This window comes from Elephas maximus, chromosome 19 (genome assembly GCF_024166365.1).
Source record: "Elephas maximus indicus isolate mEleMax1 chromosome 19, mEleMax1 primary haplotype, whole genome shotgun sequence".
NCBI lineage: Eukaryota > Metazoa > Chordata > Mammalia > Proboscidea > Elephantidae > Elephas > Elephas maximus.
Window position 1 is genome coordinate 13,734,202 of NC_064837.1, and position 18,933 is coordinate 13,753,134.

Here is an 18,933-nt window from a genome sequence, read left to right on the forward strand (position 1 = left end):
CCCATGGCCCTTTGCCTGAGTTCCAACTCCATTTCCATTTCTGTTTACTGTCCAAAGTCCTAGGGGCAGGAGATGCCAGGTGAGAAAACGCCTGAACACTCAGACACACTGGGCTCAAGGCCCTGCATGGGCCAGCCCCCTCCTCTCCTGTCTAGCACCACCTATTCCAGTCCTCCAGGCTTTAACCCCCTTCATCCTGGAGCCTGGGCTGCCTGAGGGATCAAGGAGTCAGACTTCCACACCTTTAGCAGGTAATCAAGTGTGGGGAGGCAGGTCGGGCTGGAGATACTTGTGATTAAGTAAGCTGGTTCAGGGACAGTGGGGGCTGAACAGGAAGATATGGGTGGTTTGGCTCATGAGAATAACGGGGAAAGGCTCAAGGCTCCAGTCAAAGCCCCAATACCCTGAGAGGGGAATAGGCCCCAGCTGTATTTCAAGCCTCAGCCACAAATGAAGTCACCTCCAAAGTCAGATCCAAACCAAACCATCATCTCAACCTAGATTTGACCTTATCGCCAGCCTCCACAAGCACCACAAGTGCCAGCCTCAATCTCAGCCCCAGTTCACCCCTAAAAGCAATCTCAACACAGTGCAGGTCCGGCTCCAGTCCTGGGCCCATCATGGTGAAGGACTTTCAAGACATCCAGCAGCTGGACTCTGAGGAAAATGATCACCAGCTGGATAGAAGTGAGGGGCCACGCCCTCGCAGACACAATCTCAGAAGAGAAAATCCATTTTGGGAAGGCAAGTGTCCAGTGTCTGGGGCTTTGCACCACCTCTGCCTTAGCTCCTGCTGGTGCTCTGCTCTCTCGAGGTCTTTGTCAGTCACTCTGTGAACACGGACCAACTCTCTCCAGGTGTGAGGTGCCTGAGGCCTCTGCTTGCCCCAACCCTACTTTCTTCTCCACCCCAGGACCCCAGGAAAGGGAATGTACTCAGGGGTGTTGGAATAATAGGAAACTGAGGATGGTTTTCTCCCCTCTTGCTTCCGTGTATGCTGTGTATATATATATATGTGTGTGTCTGTGTGTGTAAGGAATGCAGATTAAACAAGAAGTGTGCATGTAAGGGTGAATGGGCACAGAGAGATCCAGAAAGATTCCTGGTCCCTCCCCCCTCCTTTCTCTAACAAATCTTGTTTGAAGGCCCAAGTGTCTGGGCAAAAGTTTTTCAGGGTGAGAGAGGCCTGAGTGGTTCTAGAAGGAAGGGCAGGAGCCAGTAGGGTGTCAGGGCTTGTGAGTGCTGGTAAGGGAGCAAGGTTCTGTGGAGACAGGAGGGGTTGGGGCTCGGAGCTCAGGGAGGGGGATTGGTTAGCCCAGGGCCAGAAGAGGCTGGCAGTCCAAGGGAGGGCTGGTGCTGCTGCAGGTGAGGGTGGGAGCTGGGGAAGGCAGGAGGGTCAGGCATCTTCTCTCCCTGTGTAGTGGGCTGTCAGGCCTTCCACCAGGCACTAGCCTCCACAGGACAGAGGCCACACTTATCTTGCTCTGCTCTGTGTCCCCAGTGCCCACATGATGCCTGGTACCTAGTGAACACTCAAAAATAATTTCGGATATTGCTGGCTCTTCTGAAGATGAGAGATTCAGAGTTTGAGCTGGAAGCTTAGTGAGAGTCCAGAAGCTTTGGCTTTAATGGGAGACGGAGCTTACCTAAAAGGACTGATGGACAACATTGAGGGGCAAGTCCAAGGTGGTGCAACCCATCAGTGCATTTCTCTCCAGCAGCCTCTGTGGACTAGTAACCAACTAGTAAACCAGTTGCTGTTGAGTTCATTCTGACTCATGGTGACCCTGTGTGTGTCAGAACAGAACTGTGCTCCATAGGGTTTTCAATGGCTGACTTTTCAGAAGTAGACCATCGACCGTTTCTTCTGAGTGGACTCGAACCTCCAACCTTCAAGTTAGCAGCTGAGTCCTTAACTGTTTGTACCACCCATTTATCAACTGCTTACCAGTATCATACTCTAATCTTCCTAGCACTTTACGTATTTATAGTTTCCATCAAATTTGGAAATGTTTTGGCCATTGTTCTTCAAATATTTTTCTCTTGACCTCTTTCCTTTGGAGACTCCAGTTACTTCAAGTGGTTCACAGCTCACCGATGCTCTCTCCATTTTTGGATTCTTTTTTCACTCAGTGCTTCATTTTGTAGTTATTATTGCTATGTCTTTAAGTTCACTAATCTTCTCTTACACACGTCTACTTTGCTATTATTCCTACTCAGTGTATTTTCATTGCAGACATTGTAGTTTTTATCTCTAGACATTTGATTTGGTACCTTTTAATATCTTCCATGTCTCTACTTAACTTTTTGAACTTATTGAATACAGGTATATCTGTTTTGATGTCCTTGTCTGCTAATTCTAACACTTGTGTCAGTTCTGCACCAGGTTTGATTGATTTATTAATCTCCCCATGTGAGTTACATTTTCCTGTTTCTTTGTGTGCCTGGTAATCTTTGATTGGATGCCAGACATTGTATATTTTATCCTGTTGGCTGCTGCGCATTTTTTTTTTTTTTCCTCCAGGTATTCTTGAGCTTTGTTCTGGGATGAGTTAACTTACTTGGAATCAGATGAATCCTTTTGGGTCTCTAGAGCAGTGCTCAGTCTATGGCTACTTTTACTCCACTACTGAGGCAAGACCTTCTTGGGATACTTTACCCCAATTTTTTTTTTCTCAGGATTATGAGTTTTTCCAGTCTGGCTGGTGGGAATAGGCACTATTCCTAGCTCTGTATGATTGCCAGCCACTGTTTCCTCATCTTTTCAGATTGTTTTTTTCTTGGCCTTTGGTAATTTCCTTATGTGTAGTACTCAGTACTCAGCTGATTGTGAGAGTGGAACTCTCTACAGATCTCCAAGGTTCTCTCTCTGTGCAGCTTTTTCCTCTTTTGTGCTCTGTCCTGTGAACTCTAGCCATGTTCATCTCCCCAGACTCTCAGCTCTGTCTCCTCAACCCAGGGAGTCTGCTGGGCTCTGCCTGGATCCCCCCTCCCTGAAAATTTTCTCAAAGCAGTAAGCTGGGACAATCATAGGGCTCACCTTGTTTGTTCCCCAGCTCTCAGAAATCATTGTCCTTTGTTGACTGATGTCCAATATCTTGACAACTGTTGTTTCTTATGTTTTGGTTGTTTTGGGTGGGAGGGAAAGCCTGGTCCCTGTTTCTCTATCTGGGACAGATTCTTTTACTTTCAAACTTAAGCAGCACTTCACATGTTTTAACTCATTTAGTTCTCAGAACAACAAATGAGGTAAGAACTCTTGTTGTCCCCATTCTCACATGAGAAAATTGAGGCACTAAGAAGTTGAATGACTCCTGCATTGTCTCAGAGCTAGCTGGTGGCAAGCTGGAATACACCTGTGGGCTGTCTGGTTTCAGGGTAGAAACACAGAGGCCTGTTGCTGGGCTGATCTAGAGCTGGGGGTTATAGGTCAGACTGGGCAGCAGGACAAGGGCCTGCTGAGTGGACAGGACTAGAAAGAGCAGTCAGGGCCTCAGCCATGGAGTCCTGCCTGGGTGAGGAAGACTGTGGTTGGGGAGCTGCCAGGGGTGGGGGGTTGTTTGCAAGTGGTGCGGTGGTGGTGGTGGGGCTGTGCTCAGAGTGGGCAGTCAGGGCATCAGAGGCGGGGCTTCTGGGGCCAAGGTGGGGGCCTGAGTGAGGCTCAAGTGGGGGCAGTTGACAGTCATTGGAGTGAGGAAGTCAGGGTTATGGGTGGCCACTTTCAGTGATGGTGTCCAACCCAGGATGTGACAGGAGATGAACTGAGGAGGATTCTGGGCCCCTGCCTCACCTGTGGGGGTGTCTGAGTGTGACAGCGATGAGGAGGGAGAGAAGTCCATGGAATCAGAGGAAGCGTTCCATCTGTAGGTGGATAGTGCAAATGCAGGAGCTCAGGGCCGGGAGCATGGTCCTTCCTCTGGGCCTGAAGGGAAGGCAGGAGGGATGAGGCAGGTCTGTTGTGATGACGTGGGTGTAAGTGTGTGTGGGTGTGTGGGGGAATGTGTGTGTTAGGGTGTGTATGTGTGTGTGTGAGAGAATATATGAATGTGTGCAATCGTATGTGTGTGAGTGCACACGAGAGAATGTATGTGTTAACGCAGGTGTGAGTGTGAGGAGGGTGTGTTGATGTGTTGAGAACATGAGAATGTGTATGTGTTTTTGTGAGATAGTATGAAAAATGTGTGTAAGATTGTGTATGAATGTGTGTGTGTGTGTGTGGCCAGGGTTCAAGCTGATCAAGGGGAAGAGGAGATTTCTATGTCATGGCTGAAGGTTAAAGGGAAAGGGAGAGTTTACAGTGGAATTAGGGTTGCCCGGGGAGCAAGGGCAGAGGGAGCTGGGGAGAGGAGGCCCTGAGTGGTGGGAGATATGGAGGATGGAGTCTGGGGGGTGGCCCTTGGGGAGCGGTCTAAGGTGAAATGACCTGGACTTGAGGATCCCGGTGGACTTTGAGGCGGAGGGGCTGTTCCAGTCCTGGCCTTGTTTGAGGAGCCCAGGCGTGGAGCCCAAGAGGAATCCAGGGGCCAGCCTCTAGGGACCCCAGTCAAGGGCTCAGAAGAGCAGAGGCCAAGAAGCCCTGAGGTGATCTGGAGCCCCTCCTGCTGGCTGGGCAGGAGGGGAAACCCACTCATAGACCTCCTTTCTCAGGACATATGTCCATAAGGGCCAGACTTGCTCCCTGGCCACCTCTGTGTGTCCCTGTCCCCCAGCTCTAGAAGCAGGGCTTTGCACGTAAGGGATGTGGATATCGTGTGTCCACGTGCATGTGTGTTGTGTGCACCTGTGTAGGTACCTGTGCATGCTTGTACATGTTCATGTGGGTGCAAGTGTGTAAATGTGTGTGTGTGTGCAAGGGTGTCTAGGCATGTATGTGTGTACAAAGCCCGGATGCTGGGGGTCAAAGCCCACTGAATCTTCCAACAACCCTCCCCCCAGTGAGAGTCCTTCCCCTGCCACGGGTCATGCTTCCTCAGACTTCTGTTCCCTCTCTGCTTCTGCTGTGCTTCACTCTCCAACTCCCTTGTCCTTTGGACACCCCTTCCTTCTCCTGACACCCCTTCTTCTGCAGGGACACCTCCCCCCCAGCCCTTCCTGCAGCGTTTCTGCTCCCGACCCCGCCTCAGTCTGCTCGCCCTGGGCTTCAATGTCCTGCTGCTGGTGGTCATCTGTATGATTGGGTCCCAAAGTGAGTATGACAGTGGGGGCAGCGGTGGGGTAGTGGTGAGAGCAGTGGGAACAATGGCAGGGGAAGAGATGGGGGCAACGTGATGGGGTGCGATGGGGCAGTGATATTGGCAGAAATAACTGAGGGAAGTGACTGGGCAGGGGTGGAGGACAATGCCAGGGGAAGCAGTGGGGGTGGTGATGAGGGTGGTTATAGGGCAGCGGTGGAGGTGTCAGTGATGGAGGAGGGGACATTGATGGTTCAGTGGTAGAATTCTCACCTTCCATGCGGGAGTGCTGGGTTTAACTCCTGGACAATGTATCTCATGTGAAGCCACCACCTGTCTGTGGAGGCTTGCGTCCTGCCATGATGCTAAACTGGTTTCAGTGGAGCTTCCAGACTAAGATTGACTAGGAAGAAAGGCCTGGTGATCTACTTTCAAAAACTACCCAGTGAAAACCCTGTGGAGCACAACAGCCCCATCCCGTAGTGTATGGGGTCACCGTGAGCCAGGGGTTGACTCAATGCAGCTAACAGCAACAGTGATAAAGACAGTGATGGGATGGGGAGGGGGACAGTTGCATTGACAGTGGTGGGGTTGTCGTAGGGACACAGCCCCCTCCACCTTGTCCTGGTCCCCATTGTCTCCCGACAAGGCACACAGCTGCAGATGGAGTTGCGGGCCCTCAAAGAAACTTTCAACAACTTCTCAGTGACCACCCTGACAGAGGTCCGGGCTCTCAATTTCCATGGTGAGTGGGTGCTGTCTCAAGAGCAGTGGGGCAGGGGTGGTTAGATGGTTCAGGCATTTGTTTATCCACGCAGATCTACTCGGCACAGTGTGGGTGCCTGATATGGGGTCTGCAATAGAGGCATGTTCAGGGAACGGGGGTGCAGACTGGGGCAGAGAACCCAGCCCGAGAAACTGAGCAAGTCTTCCAGGGATGCAGATTCCTGAGTTGAGGGGTCTTGGAGGATGAATAGGAGTTGGGCAAGTGAAGAAGATGGGGCTTAAGTGCCAGGTTGGACAGAATACAATCTCACTGGCCAGGAGGTTTGAAAAACCCCTGCCCATATTGTGAGCTGTCAATTCTGGCGTGGCCGGAGCTGATAATTGGTGGGGAGGGTGGTAAGGGGTGGGCCAGAGAGGTGTGTAGGGGCCAGGCCATGCGAGAAAGCCATGCTATTTAAGTAAGGCTTTTGTTTTGTTTTGAGAAAATGGGGATCCACTGGAGGGACTTAATCAGGGGAGTGAGCTGATCCGGTCTGTGCTTCAGAAAAACCACTTTGGAGACGTAGAGAAAATGGATGGAGTCAGGGAGGCCGGGGGGTAGACCCTCCAAACGTCTCAGGAGAAGGTGATGGCGAGGGATGTTAAGGAAGCAGAATCTAGGGAAAACCATTTAGCTTTTTTCTCTTTCAGGAGTCAACGTAAGTGACAGGGTGACATTTCTGGAAGCCAACCTGGAGAAACAGAACGAGGACCTGAAATCAGGTCAGAGACCCCTCCCTAGATAGTGTATGCGTGTCCTCAGCCAAAGGCTGGGCTCCTATGCACGGTCTTGGTGGGTGGGAACCCACGCTGTCTGTCCACTTCACCGTCTGTCCATCTGTCCTCCTAGATCATGCCAACTTGCTCCTTCACCTGAAGCAGTTCCCGGTTGATCTGCGCATCCTGGAGTGTCATATAACATTCTTCCAGAGCAATGGTAGGGGTGGGGGATGTGGGTCTCCAGCACTGTTGCGCATGCCGCCTCTGAGGGATCTCATGGCCCCCTGCCCCCTCACCCTCAGGCACAAAATGCTGCCCCGTTAACTGGATGGAGCATGACGGCAGCTGCTACTGGTTCTCTCGCTCTGGAAAAACCTGGTCTGAGGCTGACAAGTACTGCCAGCTGGAGGACGCCCACTTGGTCGTCATCAACTCCAAGGAGGAACAGGTGAGCCCATAGCCTTCCCAGCCAAAACCGAAAACCAAACCCGTTGCCAGTGAGTCAGTTCTGACTCAGGGCGACCCCATGTGTTACAGAGTAGAACTGCTCCATAGAGTTTTCTTGGCTGTAATCATTTCAGAAGCATCAGCAGGCCTTTCTTCCATGTGCCTCTGTGTGGGCTCAAACTGCCAACCTCTAGGTTAATAGCCAATTACAAACCGCTTGCACAAAGGCAGGAAGAAACCCTTGGGCAAGCAGGCTCTAGGGGGCTGGACCAGGCTTGCTTTAAATTTCACCTAAGGAAGAGTCCAGAGTAGAAGTCTAGTGAAGCTCTAGGAGGTTCATCGTGGAGCAGCCATTGATTCTAAAAGGTGGGAGATTGCAGCCAGGAGCTTTTACAAAGGACAGGCCCGGTGACCTGGTAATGAGAAGTAGGCCAGGAGGCCGAACGTGAGACAGGATGAATGGAAAGGACTTAGGTAGAGAGCGAAGTTGAGGCACAGAGAGTTCCTTGTTGGTGTGTGCTTGCCTTATAATGTGGTCATCAGTTGGGTGAAAGGAACAGGGTGGGCCAGGAATCGGGGACAGATTACCCAATAAGCAAGCTATGCACGGGCTTACTTGGCTTACTAATCTGTAGTGCACAATTTCACCTGTTTATCGCCACATCAGTGATAAAGAAAGGTAAGCCCATGCGCACCTTGCTTACTAGTTAATCCATCCCTGGCGAGGATTACCAGTGACATGCCCACATCAAGCTCTTGGGTCCTTCCAAACCCGTTGAACTATCCCATACGGTTTCCAAGGAGCGGCTGGTGGATTCAAATTGCCAACCTTTTGGTTAGTAGCCGAGCTCTTAATCACTGTACCACCAGGGGTCCAGAATAGGTAAGACATTTGTGATGAAAGAAGGTAATAATGGTAACATCTACCGAGTACTTACCGTGTACCAGACACTTCCATATATTCACTTATTTAGTCCTCACAACAGTTCTAGGTGGTTGGCATTCTTATTATCCTTACCTTGTTGTTGTTAGTTGCCGTGGAGTTGTTGGTTGACTCCAACTCATGACGACTCTATGTGGTACAGAGTAGAACTGCTCCATAGGGTTTTCTTGGCTAGAACCTTAACAGAAACGGATGGCCAGGTCTTTTCTCCCTTGGAGCTGCTAGGTGGGTTTGAACCGCCAACCTTTAGGTTAGCAGTTGAGTACAAACCATTTGCACCACCCAGTGACCTTATCCCTACTTTAGACAAAACTGAAAACCAAACCCATTGCCATCGAATTGATTCCGACCCATAGTGACTCTACAAGACAGAGTAGAACTGCCTCATAGGGTTTCTAAGGAGCGGCTGGTGGATTTGAACTACTGACCTTTAAGCAGCCTGAGATCTTAACCACTGCACCACCAGGGCTTCTATCCCTACTTTAGAGATGAGGAAATTAAAGGGCCATGCAGCTAGTAAGTCATGGTGGAGCTAGACTTCAGATCCACTCTGCCACTTTAGCTGGTGCTTTTAACTGCTACATGCTGCCTCGGAACTGTGGGGGCTATGAGACCGTTGTTATACATGAACTTAAAAGTATTATAATGTCACAGTAAATAAACCATGTCATCAGAGGCCAGAATCTATTTATCAACTGTTTACTATGCATCAGTCCTGGTAGGGGGATTTGTTGTTGTCAAGTCAGCGCCTACTCATGGTGACCTTTATACAACAGAACAAAGCATTGCCTGGTCCTTTGCCATCTTCAGCTCACTGGTGTGTTTGAGTCCATTGTTGTGGCTATTGTTTAATGCCTTCCAATGCAGGGGTTCATCTTCCAGCACTATATTGGCCAATGGTCTGTTGTGATGCATAAGGTTTTCATTGGCTGATTTCAGAAGTAGATCCCCAAACCTTTCTTCCCAGTCTGTCTTAGTCTGGAACCTATGCTGAAACCTGTCCACCACAAGTGACCCTGCTGGTATTTGAAATACCAGTGGCATAGGTTCTAGCATCATAGCAACACTCAAGCCACCACAGCATGACAAACTCACAGAGGAGTAGTGGGATAGAGTGATTACAAACATATTTTGCTTTACCTATAAAAAATTTTTTTTTTTATAAGATAAAGATGACCTTTTAAGGACTAAGGCATACCTGACCCAAGCCATGGTGTTTTCAATTGCCTCATATGCATGCAAAAGCTGGACAATGAATACAGAAGACGGAAGAAGAACTAACACCTTTGAATTATGGTGTTGGCAAAGAATATTGAATATACCATTGACTGCTAGAAGAAGGAACAAATCTGTCTTGGAAGAAGTACAGCCAGAGTGCTCCTTAGAAGCAAGGATGGTGAGATTTCATCTCACATACTTTGGACAGGGAGGGAACAGTCTCCGGAGAAGGATATCATGTTTGGTAAAGTAGAAGGTCAGCAAAAAAGAGGAAGACCCTCAACGAGATGGATTGACACAGTGGCTGCAACAACGGGCTCAAACATAACAATTGTGAGAATGGTGCAGGATGGGGCAATGTTTGTTCTGTTGTACACGGGGTCGCTATGAGTTGGAACTGGCTGGACGGCACCTGCCTTAGCCTGGGTTCTCTAGAGAAACAAAACCAGTGTCTTAGTCATCTAATGCCGCTGTAACAGAGGTACCACAAGTGGATGGCTTTAACGAGGAGAAACTTATTCTCTAAGTCTAGTAGGTTACAAGTCCAAATTCAGGGTGTCAGCTCCAGGGGAAGGCTTTCTCTTTGTCAGCTTTGGAGGGAGATCTTTGTCCTCAATCTTGCCCTGGTCGAGGAGCTTCTCAAATGCAAGGACCCTGCGTCCAAAGATGCATTCTGCTCCTGGTGCTGCTTTCTTGGTGGAATATGGTCACCAATACTCTGCTTGCTTCTCTTTCCTTTTATCTCTTAAGAGAGAGGTGCAGACCACACCCCAGGGAAACTCCATTTACATTGGATCAGGGAGGTGATCTGAGTAAGGGTGGTGTTACAGTCCCACCCTAATCCTCTTAACATAAAATTACAATCACAAAATGGAGGACAACCATAGAACACTGGGAATCATGGCCTAACCAAGTTGATACACACATTTTGGGGGGGGGGGACACAATTCAATCCATGACAACCAGTAAAGTGTATAAATATAAATATATATTTATGTTTAAACAAAGTGTATAAATATATACAGAGATTTATGTAAAGGAAATGGCTCATGTGATTGTAGAGGCTGGAATGTCCCAAGTCCATAGGTCAGGCTGGAGGCTTCTCCTGATTCGTGTAGCTGCATGGGCTGGCCAACCCAAGATCATTAGGTCAGAGAGCAGGGCTCTTGCTCACAGGCTGTGAAGACTGATGAATCCCCAGATCGGCAACCAAGATAGCAGGTAAGCTGTTAGCTCAAGTCCTAAGAGCCGGAAGCCAGATGAACAGGAGCTAGATGCAGGATCCAGAGGGAGAAAATCCCCTGAACCTTGCCAGAAAGTCCACTTATATTTGATGTGGGCTACACCCCCAAGGAAACTCCCTTTCAACTGACTGGCTACTCACAGTAGATTCCATCATGGAGGTGATCGCATTATATCAAATCTCATCATGGACATGATTACATCATCATACAACTGCCAACAACATCAAAACTGCCAAACCACTGAGAATCATGGCCCAGCCAAGTTGACACACACCTAACAGCACCTAACAACAACACCATAAGGTTGAAATTGCCAATATTCTATATCCTTATCTGATATAAATAGCATGGTTCTTGTGTTCTCTGCAGTTGCGTTTGCTTGATCTATCTCTGTCCATCCTTTGATTTCCAACCTTTTTAAGTCCCTTTATTGTAGATTTAAAAAAGTGGCAAAGCAGTTAAGTATTTGGCTGCTAACCAAAGGTCGAATTTTGAATCTACCAGCTACTCCTTGGAAACCCTATGGGACAATTCTACTCTGTCCTATAGGGTCGCTATGAGTCGGAATTGACTCGACAGCAACGGGTAACAGATGAAGTTGTGAACTGTAATCTTAGTTGTGTCTCTAGGGGTTGAAAGTAGAATTAGGCAATTTCTCTCCAAATGCAATTGGAAACCCTTAACATGCTGTCAAAGGGAATTGCTAAGTGTACACATTGGGTAACCCATCCCTCTGCTTCCTCTACAAAACTAGGTGACTCACCTTCTCACTACCTTCCCAAACCATGGGGCTTAAGTCTCTAGAAATAGCCACATCTGTTGAGAAAGCCACTTTGAGGGGCTCTTGTACTAGGGGGTGTGCATAAGTCCTGGGAGCTGTCTGTACGCTCAGAGACCACTTTGACCCCAGCCCCTGCCCCCTGAGAACCAGGGCATCCTCCTACTTTCAGCACAGATTGCCAGACGCCTTGTCATCAAATTGGGGCCTGGGCAGTGGGTCCAAGCCTGGAAGCTCCTGGGCGGGGCAAACCTCAGGAAATGATAGCTACACACAGAAACAGAAGCAACTGGGGCAGATGTCCCTGAGAGACAACTGAAATTGAGATCCTTTAGAGGGATGTGAGTCTGTGGGGCAGCAAAGGCAGGAACCGGGGCCAGGATTCCAAGAATTTGAAGTTGTGGGCAGAAGACCAGAGTTGGGGTGGCTGCTGTGAGTTGGGAATGAAGCAGGGAGTGGGGTTAGGGCCGTGAACAGAGTGCATTCAGGAGCTTAGGAACTGGGCTTGGCTCTGTTGCTCTACCAGCGTCATGAGTTAATGTCTTAACCTCTCTTGTAAAGTGTAACTCATTACAGCATCCAATTTCAAGGGCATGATGTGGATTAAATGAGACAATCCTTGTCAAGCACTTAGCACAAGGCCTAAAAGCAAAACAAAAACCAGTGTGTCAGAGTAGAACGGTGAGCCATGGGGCCTTGAATGGCGGATCTTTTGGAAGTAAATCACCAGGCTTTTCTTCTGAGGTGCCTGTGAGTGTGTTTGTACTTCCAGACTTTCATTTGGTTGTGATAACTGTTTACACCACCCAGGAGTCATTGTTGTTAGTTGCCACCAAGTTGATTCTGACTCACGGTGACCCCATGCGTCGAGTAGAACTGTGTTGCATAGGGTTTTAAAGGCACCTCTGGCTGCGTTCAAGCTGCCAACCTTTCTGCTAGCAGTCAAATGGTTATCAGTTTGTGCCAGCCAGAGACTCCTAGTCCAAGTAAAGGTTCACTAAACAATAGTTACATTACACAAGGAAAACTAGTTGTGTTGGGAGTTGCTGCTTCAGCTTAGGGGCAGATCAGGCTGGTGAAAGCTGAGGCGGCCACAGCTGAAGGATAAGGGTGGAAAGCACTAGAAACTTCCCTCCTGCCTGTTTTCCCAGCAATTCATTCTACAACACGCAAGCCCCTTTCATACGTGGTTAGGACTCACCAGCACCGGGGGCTCCTGGAAGTGGGTAGATGGCACCGACTATGAGAATGGCTACAAGTAAGTGCTCCTCCCCCTGTATCTGCTGTTAGTCAGACCTGGGGACAAGGACAGCCACCTGGACTTTTGCCCCACCTGACTCCCACCCTGTCCCTCAGGGACCAAAATGCCCAACCCTCTTCTCCAGAAACCCCCAAACTTTAAGGCTGCAGCTGCTGCTCCCTGGGCCCCTCCCAAGCTGTGCTTTTCTGGGGTGGGGGTGAGGGTGGGGGCTGGCGGTCAGTCAGGGATGGGTGGGGGATCAGAACTGGAGCTCCATCCTGTCTTCTTAGGAACTGGGCTTACACTCAGCCGGACAACTGGCAGGGGCGTGAGGTGGGAGGAAGTGAAGACTGTGTCGAAATCCAGTCAAATGGCCAATGGAACGACGATTTGTGCCTGCAGATGCACCGCTGGGTGTGTGAGACCAGGAAGAACCACACCACTGGGAGCCTCTGACCACAAGTCTGGAACCTGTACCGCCCACTTTACCCTATAGCCCCTGCCCACTTCTCTACTGAGAGTTTGGAAGGAAGAAGAATAGATTCAGGGGAATGGGGAGGGTCTGGGGGAAGATGGGAGGTGGTGGTTAAGACCTCAGACCCTGGGGAGACTGTGACCCATGTCCTTCCACAGTTTGTTGTAATTATGAAAATTTTCAGCCCCTGCAATGGAGTAGAAAAAGAAAACCAAATCTTGAAACATTGTACGGCCTGGTTATTTGGGACTGGGAGATGTAGCTGCAGAAAACTGGGGAGGAGAGGGTCAGGAGAGACAAGGTTTGCGTCCAGACATTGAATGCCCTTGACGCAGCGTGCTGGGAAGGAGCCGTCTGGGTGGGGCTAGAGGATGGTCCAGACCCGAGGATTCTTGAGAGAAGCAGCTGTCCCTGTAGTGGGGTTACCTCCAGAAGAGGTGGCAAGAAGCACCCTGGCTCCAGTCCTTCACTCCCAGCCTGGGAACTACAGGCAGGGTTGACAAAGTTCCCCTTGGCAAGGCCAGTGGGAAATGTTTGCTAAGAGGAGGATTGGTAAGACAGCCGCTTTCCCCCATTTTCAGCCTCCTTTTGACCCAAAACGGTTATCTTCAACATAGAATGTCTCCAACAATTTCTGCATCGGGTAAACTCCACATTCCCAAATCGTTCTGAAACCGACCTTAGAAAAAGATCTTTAAGGAATTAGAATTTTTATTTTTTTATTACAAAAGTAATGCGTTTGTTGTTGTTACTTGCTGTTGAATTGCCCCCCACTACAGTGACCTTATGTATAACAGAATGAACTGATGCCCAGTCCTGTGCCATCTTCATTAGTAAAAGAAATTTCAAATCTCACACACATGCGTACACACACATGAGGGTCCCGGCTTCACCACTCCCGCTTCTCCCCGGAGTTCACCATTTCACGGTTACCCTGTCAGAACCTTTCTTGTGCACATGAGTTTCTGCAGTGGTATATGTGCATCATTATAGTACTTGCTTTTTTCACTTTACAAGGTCATGTGGACATCGTTCTAATCAATGTCATTACTTGACATTGAATTTAGCAGCTGTAGAGAATTCCACACTGTGGATGTACCGTACATTACTTAACCATTCTCTATAGTGGACAAGTAGTTGCCATTTTAGTTTGTTTTTACATATATTATTGATTATTTCGTTATCCAACATTTCCCATTTATGACAGTAGTAAAAAATCTACTATCCAACTATTTTGAGAATTAATAATGTATGTCTGCCAGTAACCAATGCCAAGGTGTGAGGCGAGAATAACACTGGCTGTGATGGTTATCTGTCACCTTGGCTGGGCCATGATTCTCAGTGGTTCGGCAGTTACATAACGATCGAATTTGATGGTTATGTAATGATGTAATTATCCTCCATTTTGTAATCTGACGTGGTCATCCTCCACTTTTGTGTAACACCATTTTTCACAGAATGACCTGGTCTTTGGGACCTAACCACATCAAGAGGAGTGAGTGTATAATGTTTCAAGCAATTTTTGCTTGTAAGCTTGCGCTAGGTCAAGACTTCCTGATTTTCAGCTGCAAAATTTTCTAGAACTACTCCTTCAAAATGTGTATGACTCCCTTCAGCCAAAGATTAGACAAGCCCATAAAAGAAATAGTAGTACATGTAACTCAACCATGTATATAAGACTAAATGGACACACCAGCCCAGGGGCAAGAATGAGAAGGCAGGAGGGAACAGGAAAGCTGGAAGAATGAAAACGGGGAGCCCAAGGTCAAGAAGGGGAGAGCGTTGACACATCACAGGATTGGCAACCAATGTCACAAAACAACGTATATTAATTGTTTAATGAGAAACTAGTTTGCTCTGTAAACAAACCTTCGCCTAAAGCACAATTAAAAGAAAAATTAACAACAACAACAAAAAAGTACATTACTGGCATTAAATAAAAAGAACTGTTATGAGAGTAATAATAATACATGGAATTTAAAGTTTTATAGGGCAAGAAGCTATCACTTGGCTGGCTCCCGTCAACAGCTGGTTTATAACTAACCGGTGTTTCAGCTGTTTATTCCAGTATTGGCATCCATATTTCTAAATAATACACACAGGCTGGTATCTACTTATTAATTGTAGACATTATTTACTCACTTCCTCTTATGTACATTAGGTAAAATCTTCCAATTTAGTCCACACCGATTTTTATTTAAATCCTAATTCATAATTTTTGTTCCTCATAGCTGTGTATGTATTGTTACTGCTGAGCCAGGTAGTGCAATCTGATTACATTTCCTTTCTTGCACAACTTTTGCTTCTTCTGAAGTTAATAATTGCTTCATTTAAAAAGTTTCTTCATATTCTTTGATGTTCCGCTAAGTCTTCTTTAACTGTAAAACGTCTGACAATATAATTTTCCACACATACATACTGGTCATATCATCAGTCTTTTTGTTGTACTTTTTTCCTAGAGCCAAAGGGGTGAATCCAAGTTATATGGGCTGAAAATGTGCACAATTTTAGGGAGGCCTCCTTGGGAAAAAATGCAAAATTATGAATATACAATTAGGTGTAATTTTAAATTCTATATATAATTTAAATTGTAATAAAATAATTAAAATATTATAATTTATATAAATACAATTTTAAATTAGAAAAAGCCACAAATTTAAAAAGCTGAAAGCTACCATGAACATCATAAAATCCAGGGAAATGATACATTTTAATTAATTTTCTAACATATTCTGGAAACCCTGGTGGCATAGTGGTTAAGTGCTACAGCTTCTAATCAAAAGGTCAGCAGTTCAAATCCATCAGCACTCCTAGGAAACTCTATGGGGCAGTTCCACTCTGTCCTATACGGTCACTCTGAGTTGAATCAACTCGATGGCAATGCGTGTTTTTTTGTTTGTTTGTTTGTTTAACATATTCTAAAATATATTTTCCCCTCATTTTTTCTGACTGCATATTCTTTGTTTGCTTCTTCATGACAAAGATTTTGTAAAGTCACTTCCTATAGAGAGAAAACTTGTTGCCGTCGCGTGGATTCTGACTCATAAAGACCCTATAGGAGGAGAAGAGCTGCTCCAAAGGGCTCTAAAGAGAGAAGAGAAGGTTAATTCCATTTTGCTTCTAGTATTTTTCGTCTTTATTACTGGCCCTTGGACGGCTAGACTAGTAACCTAAAAGTTGGTGGTTCCAACTCACCCAGCAGTACCATGGAAGAAAGTCCTGGCATTCTGCTTCTATAAAGATTACAGCCAAGAAAACCCTATGGAGAACACTTCTACTCTGTAACACATGAGTCCGCATTTACAGCATGGGCTTGGGTTTTTTTTTTTTTTTTTTTTTGGTGCTTCAAGACATGCTCGTGTCCCACCTTGGTGTCAACCCCAGTGAGCCTGGACAGTGGGTGGCAGGAGTACCCCTGGAAGCCATTCCCGTACTGGGCTGGTGAGCAATAAGGATACACGGGTGTGACCATGAATCACATATTGATATTCCTCTCAACTCAAAACAAATATGTTTCCAACCTAACTTCTTATTTTTTAGTCACATTTAAAAAAGCCCCCATGCAAAAGGAAATATGAAGGAGGGGAAATTGGAATAGAAAGAGGCAGTAATGGTCTTAACTGATTGTGGCTAAAATAACTTCTGCTTTCAAACTGGATGCCCATCTGTGACAAAAAGAAACAGGACCCATACCTCACACCATGCACAAAAGCTAATTCAAAATGGATCAAAGACCGAAACAGAAAACCAAAAACAATAAAGATCATGGAAGAAAAAATAGGATCAACGCTAGAGGCCCCAACGCACAGTGTAAATAGGATATGAACTATAACCAACAATATACAAACACCAGAAGATAAGCTAGATAACTGGGATCTTCTAAAAATTAAACACTTATGCTCATCAAAAGACTTCACTAAAAGAGCAAGAAGAGAGCCTATAGACAGTGAAAAAAAATTTGGCTGTGACAAACCTGACAAAGTTCTAATCTCTAAAATCTATAGAAAAATCCAAAACCTCTACAACAAAAAGGCAAATAATCCAATTAAAAAATGGGCAAAGGAATAATGATTAAAGGGACAATCCATCATGAAGACATAACCATAATAAATATGTACGCACCCAATGACAGGACTCCAAAATATATAAAACAAACTCTAACAGCACGGAAAAGAGAAATTGACAGTTTCACAATAACAGTAGGAGACTTCAACACACCACTCTTGGTAAAGGACAGAACATCTAGAAAGAAACTCAACAAAGATGAATAAGATCTAAAGGCCATAATCAACCAACTTGACCTCATAGACGTATACAGAACACTCCACCCAACAGCTGCAAAGTACACATTCTTTTCCAATACACATGGAACTTTTTCAAGAGTAGGCCACATTTTAGGCCACAAAGCAACCCTCAACAAAATCCAAAACATTGAGATAATATAAAGTATCTTTCTGATCACGATGCCATCAAATTAACAACAGGAATAGCAAGGAAAAAAAAAATCAAATACATGGAAACTGAATAACACCCTGCTTCAAAACCACTGGATAATAGAAGATATCAAAGATGGAATATAAAAAATTCCTAGACTCAAACAAGAATGAAAATACAACATACCAAAACCTTCAGGGCACAGCAAAGGCAGTGCTCAGAGGTCAGTTTAAAGCAATAGATGCACACATCAAAAATGGACAAAGGATATGAACAGACACTTCACCAAAGAACACATTAGGTGGCTAACAGACACAGGAGGAAATGCTCCTGATCACTAGCCATTGAAGAAATGCAAATCAAAACTACAACGAGATACCATCTCACCTGAACATTACTGGCATGCATTAAAAAAAAAAAAAAAAATGTTGGAGAGGGTGTGGGGAGCTTGCAACTCTTATGCAGTGCTAGTGGGAAAGCAAAATGGCATGATCATTTTGGAAAACAATATTGCGCTAGCTTAAAAAGCTAGAAGTAGAAATACCATACTATCCAGCAATCCGACTACTAGGATTTCCAGTGAAATAAGAGCCATCTCATGAATAGACATATACACACCCATGTTCATTGCAGCATTATTCACAATAGCAAAAAAGACAGAAATAACCCAAGTGCCCATCAGCAGATGAAAGGATAAACAAACTATGGCACATAAACACAACAGAATACTAAGCAACGATGAAGAACAGTGACGAATATGTGAAACATGTTACAACATGGATGAATCTGAATGGCATTATGCTGAATGAAATAAGTCAATTGCAAATGGACAAATACTATATGAGACCACTATTATAAAAACTTGTGAAAAGGTTTACACACAGAAAAAAGGAACAATCTTTGATGGTTACGAGGTAGGGAAGGTGTCATGGATTGAATTATGTCCCTCCAAAAATACGTGTATCCAATACTGTGGAAGCCAGCACAATTTGTACAAGGCAAGGTCATGGAAGCTCCGTAGACACATCCAAACTCCCTGAGGGACCGAATTGCTGGGCTGGGGGTGGGGACTATGGTCTCGGGGAACATCTAGCTCAGTTGGCATAACATAGTTTATCAAGAAAATGTTCTACATTCTACTGTGATGCGTAGCACCTGGGGTCTTTAAAAGCCTATGAGGGGCTGTCTAGGTTACTCCACTGGTCTCACCCGTTCTGGAGCAAGAGAGAATGAAGAAAATGAAAGATACAAGGGAAAGATTAGTCCAAAGGACCAATGGACCACATCTACCACAGCCTCCCCTAGACTGAGTCCAGTACAACTAGATGGTGCCTGGCTACCACCACTGACTGCTCTAACGGGGATCACAATAGAGGGTCCCAGACAGAGCTAGAGCAAAATGTAGAACAAAATTCTAACTCAAAAAGAAAGACCAGACTTGCTGGCCTGACAGAGACTGCAGAAACCCTGAGAGTATGGCCCCTGGACACTGTTTCAG

General features: G+C 46.2%; 1 protein-coding gene across 5 annotated transcripts in view; it reads left to right on the forward strand.

Annotated features, from left to right (window-relative positions):
• The first annotated feature begins 620 nt into the window (after window positions 1-620).
• The window catches only part of LOC126063051 (asialoglycoprotein receptor 2-like), a 44,538-nt gene continuing 26,225 nt past the window's right edge, over window positions 621-18,933 (forward strand). The window contains exons 1-8 of one of the 5 annotated variants that reach the window (XM_049861158.1): window positions 621-744; window positions 5,069-5,209; window positions 5,821-5,916; window positions 6,588-6,659; window positions 6,787-6,879; window positions 6,959-7,104; window positions 12,438-12,544; window positions 12,817-13,125. In XM_049861158.1, the coding sequence (XP_049717115.1) occupies window positions 621-744; window positions 5,069-5,209; window positions 5,821-5,916; window positions 6,588-6,659; window positions 6,787-6,879; window positions 6,959-7,104; window positions 12,438-12,544; window positions 12,817-12,982 (945 nt within the window). In that variant the 3' untranslated portion in view covers window positions 12,983-13,125. Of the gene's footprint in view, window positions 745-5,068; window positions 5,210-5,820; window positions 5,917-6,587; window positions 6,660-6,786; window positions 6,880-6,958; window positions 7,105-12,437; window positions 12,545-12,816; window positions 13,126-18,933 lie in introns of those variants that run through there. The other 4 variants (XM_049861161.1, XM_049861162.1, XM_049861163.1 and 1 more) reach the window with 4 other exon arrangements.